The sequence below is a fragment of the Apis dorsata genome, unplaced genomic scaffold, assembly GCF_000469605.1.
Source record: "Apis dorsata unplaced genomic scaffold, Apis dorsata 1.3 scaffold_963, whole genome shotgun sequence".
Lineage (NCBI taxonomy): Eukaryota > Metazoa > Arthropoda > Insecta > Hymenoptera > Apidae > Apis > Apis dorsata.
This window is the reverse complement of record NW_006264070.1, coordinates 238,551-242,584: the sequence shown is the minus strand read 5'-3', so window position 1 is coordinate 242,584 and position 4,034 is coordinate 238,551. Positions and strand designations below refer to the sequence as shown.

Genomic DNA, 4,034 nt, shown 5'->3' with positions numbered 1-4,034 from the left:
CGACCAGGAAAAAAAAAAGACGCGTGTCGCGCGGGGGCGTGAGGCGAACGCGTCGGCAACGATGCAACGCCGGTGGAACTGCATCGGCGTGTGTTGGTCCGGGTCGTTCGATCGGCAGCGCGGCGTTCTTTGCCGCCTTTTTAGTCGGCCTTTGATGTAAAATCAATGGCGCATTTTTTTCACTCCCTCCTCTTGGGGTAGGTCGAGCGCATGACCGGCGCGGCGCAACCTGCTGTTCACCACTCAACCTCCGGATTCACCCTTGTCTGTCGCTGCTCCTATCGGCCTTCCATGTATCCAAATATGCTTTTCACGCTGCTCGACTTTCCTCCGCCGGAATAACCCTTATTACTGTCTGGCATCTCGTTATCGCTCATCGAAGAACGCGCGTAAACGCGTCGTCCTTCGTCGCGGACGACGGATCTACACTCGTCGAATCGTTCGCTCGTGAAGGGAAACGATATGATAATAGTCGCTCACTTGCATGAGATTTCGTTCACACCGATAATTACGTTTCCTTTCGCCATCTAGTTTTGAATTTTGGAAGATTGGAATTATTAAGATGGTTTCGAATTCATATCTCTTCGAATGAAAATTCATTTTTGAATGTCGTTGGCTTTGATCGAAAGGGATGAAATTTTTTATCCGGGAAGAGCACGCCTTAAGGCGCAGACGAATCGCGGCAGATTCGACACCAGGATTAACCAAATAAGAATGCGATGAAACCACATGAAGAGATCCTATTACCGATAAGAAATCGGTAAGGCTTCCGTTGAGGATACGTGGCCAATCGTGGGTCAACCTCGGTGAGAACGTTTCGAGCCCTACTACCCTCGCGACATCCACAGCTTGTACGATTTCTAATCCAATTTGATACGAAGGAAACACGATTAAGTTTGAGATATTTTGCGTACACAGAAACAGATTGCCGATACAGAACCTCGTCCTTCTTCCATTTTGTTTTATTGCTGGTCCATGCATTTTATTCCATACTTTTTCTTCCTCCGATAGAAAAATAATTGTACGTGTATAACTGTACAACTCTTCGTCATGATAGTAAAGAATATAAATTACGTTTGAAGATGTAAAGATGAAAGAGAAATTGATGTTAATAATTGTACACGATACGATTATGTTATGATCATAAGGAACGACGAATGGCTATAATATTATACGCGTTGGAATGTGTTTATAGTAGAGATAATTTCATAAGCAAAAGAGATATTTCCTTAACCACGGTGAACTCGTCGATGCTAACACCGATACATCTGAGGAAGGCGAAGCTGATGTTCTTCTGGGTCAGGTACCCGTCCTCGTCCATTCTCAAGATGTACTTCCCCGACATCAGGTTCAATAAGAACAACACAGCGCAGCTGGTCAAGTGGTTCTCCAACTTCCGGTGAGTAGCAGTAATATTGTATTGAGAAATTTACGGTTAACCACGGAAGTCGAAGGATTGTTTCAAAGTTCGAATAACGGTCAAGATTTCGTAACATGTGGCCGAAACAAATATTTGTATTTCCACACTCGATTTGTTTATTTTAAAATTATCTCGAACGACAATTGATAAACTTTCTAACGAATTCGTTTAATTAAATTAATTTCAACTAACACAGAATTATTTTATTATTTTCAAAGCATCCGTTCGTTTTTAAAAAATTACAAAATATCTTTTCGATATATATAATACCTACACGAATGAATATATCTTTACTTAAAAATTTCCAAAACGTTTTCAAAAAATCCTTAAAAGCACGGGAACAATCCTTCGTTCTCCAACAGCGTTATGCCCCCTATTTACCAGAAGAGAGTACCCCGATCATCGGTACCAACGTACGAATTTGCATAACACACCGTCCATTCGCCGTTCGAATTCTCTATCCCCCTGGTAAACCAGATCGATATGAGATATCGTCGTCTTGGAACACGTAAATCCTTGGAATCGACGAGGAACACCTCCTCTCCCTCCCTACGATTGACCGTCGTGTCGCCACTCCCCGGTTTCCGTGTTGGCGCATTTGGTTAAAAGAAACGCGGAGGATGCCGCCCTGTACGCGAATCTTGTTCGGTGTGTATGCAAACGAGGACGAGGTTTTCCAAGGGATCGACCACTCCCTTCGTAGAATCGGTCAGAGCCCAAGAGACGAGAGTCACGGTGGGTGTGTCCGAATCTTAATTACCCCTCTCCTCGGGCGGGAATAAGTAACAGCGGCTACAGTATTGCGGCCAGGTATGAAGAGCGTAGGAGTCATCGCCGGTACCGGCACGTACCACCAGGCATTAGCCTGATTATAATTAGGCTGAGTACAGTACAGATCCGAGATATAAGGCGGCCGAGAAACGAGCGTGCCTGTGTCCCTACATTATTGCCGCTTTCTTATCGCGAGAGACGCCCATCCTCTTGGAGACCATAAGTTTTCGAGACCGACCTCCGACATTCAACGCGTCCGCGATTCTATTCCAGGAAAGGGATATTTCCTACCAATGGTTTATTCCGTGGTTAGGTTAATTGTGTCGTGATTTTATTTCATATTTCGTGGTTATTAGGAATAATGGATAATTTTTCTGAAGCAATGGAATCGGATTAAGAGAATTAGTAGAATTTAAATATCGCGATTTATCGATCCTTCCGATTCTTTTTAAGATGTTTGAAAACTTTATTATATAGGCATAATTAGTTAGTGATAATTTAGTATTTATCCAATTCGAAGAAAAGTATTGGGAGCAATTTTATTTTTGAATGTGTATTTTACGAATTCGAAATAACGAATATATATTATATTATTGTTCCTCGATTACACCTCGAAGTGAATCACAATTTCGAATTTTGAAATTAGCAATGAAAATTTGTACGTGTATTATAAAATATACGTACGGTTCAATTTCAATGATCGAACGTGTCCATCATCGTTCCGTTGATCTCGTACGAAATATTCGAAGCACTCGGGCGAGCAGGGGAGACCGGCCGCGAAATTTAATTAACGCAGGAAAAGGTCCATTAAAAAAGCCGGTCCCGTGGAAATGAGGAAAGGGTACACTTAAAATTCCGCCGGGGGAAAATGAGCGCAAAAAAAAAAAAAAGAAGTTGTTCGAAATTTTATTCCGGTGAAAATAAACGCGTACGTTCGAATCCGAAGCTACTAACCGAAGGGTAGTTTCGAGATCATTTCCTGATCTATATCGATCGAAAAGCGTCGGAATTCGCTGAAAAAAAAAAAAATAAAGAAAGAAAGAAAGAAAGGAAAGAAGAGAAGAGGGAAAAAAAAACGCGAGCGCGTTTTGTCCACCGTGGAAAGAAGAAGAAAAGAAAAAGGAGCAAAGGGCTCAGAGCGAATCAGTTGCACCGGAGGAAGTTGTCCCTCGTGCCGTTGCTCTTGCGCTCCTCCAATCTCATCCCCTCCCTCCTCCCTCCATGGCCCTGTTTCGTTCTCTCGAAACATTCTCAACATCGAGAAGGCAGCGAGAAAGAGAATCGGTTAGAGTGGTTGATAAGAGAGGAACGGGCGGAGTGTGTTTGCAAAAGTTTCAAACGTCCAGTAAAAAATTGCATTGGAGGCCGGCTTCCGCCGTTAAGCACAAAGCTAATTACCGGCTGAATATATTTCGGTACATTTTGTCGTGTCGGGACCGGAGGGGTCTTCGGTCTCTCTTCCTCCTAAACCCACCCCCTTCTTCCACCCCCATTCTTCCCTTTTCCTTCGCCGCTGTGTCTCTGCCGATGATACGACGAACCAGACGAAACGAGCTGAACACGACAGGGGTTCTGAGCCCCGACTCTTTTTCAACGACGATCGACGAAACCGAAACGTGTATATATACACCCTTCCTTCTCTCCTCGACTAGGTTTCTATTACTAGTTAGATAAAAGAAACGAGAACGGAGATTTTTCGATCTCTCTTTTGATTTGATCACTCGTTCCTCCGAAACGGGGGCAGGGTGGAAGGAAACGGCGGTGCGCAATTAACCCTAACCCTAAGTGATAAAATTAACGTCCGTTCGAGGCGGACCCATCCGCGACAGATAAAAAACTATTG

The 4,034-nt window shown here is 43.6% G+C and overlaps 1 protein-coding gene across 1 annotated transcript in view; it reads left to right on the top strand.

Moving 5' to 3' along the window:
- The window catches only part of LOC102671239 (homeobox protein prospero-like), a 40,259-nt gene that overhangs the window by 4,993 nt on the left and 31,232 nt on the right, over positions 1-4,034 (top strand). The window contains 1 exon segment of the mRNA XM_031514291.1: positions 1,245-1,399. Coding sequence (XP_031370151.1) covers positions 1,245-1,399 — 155 coding nt within the window.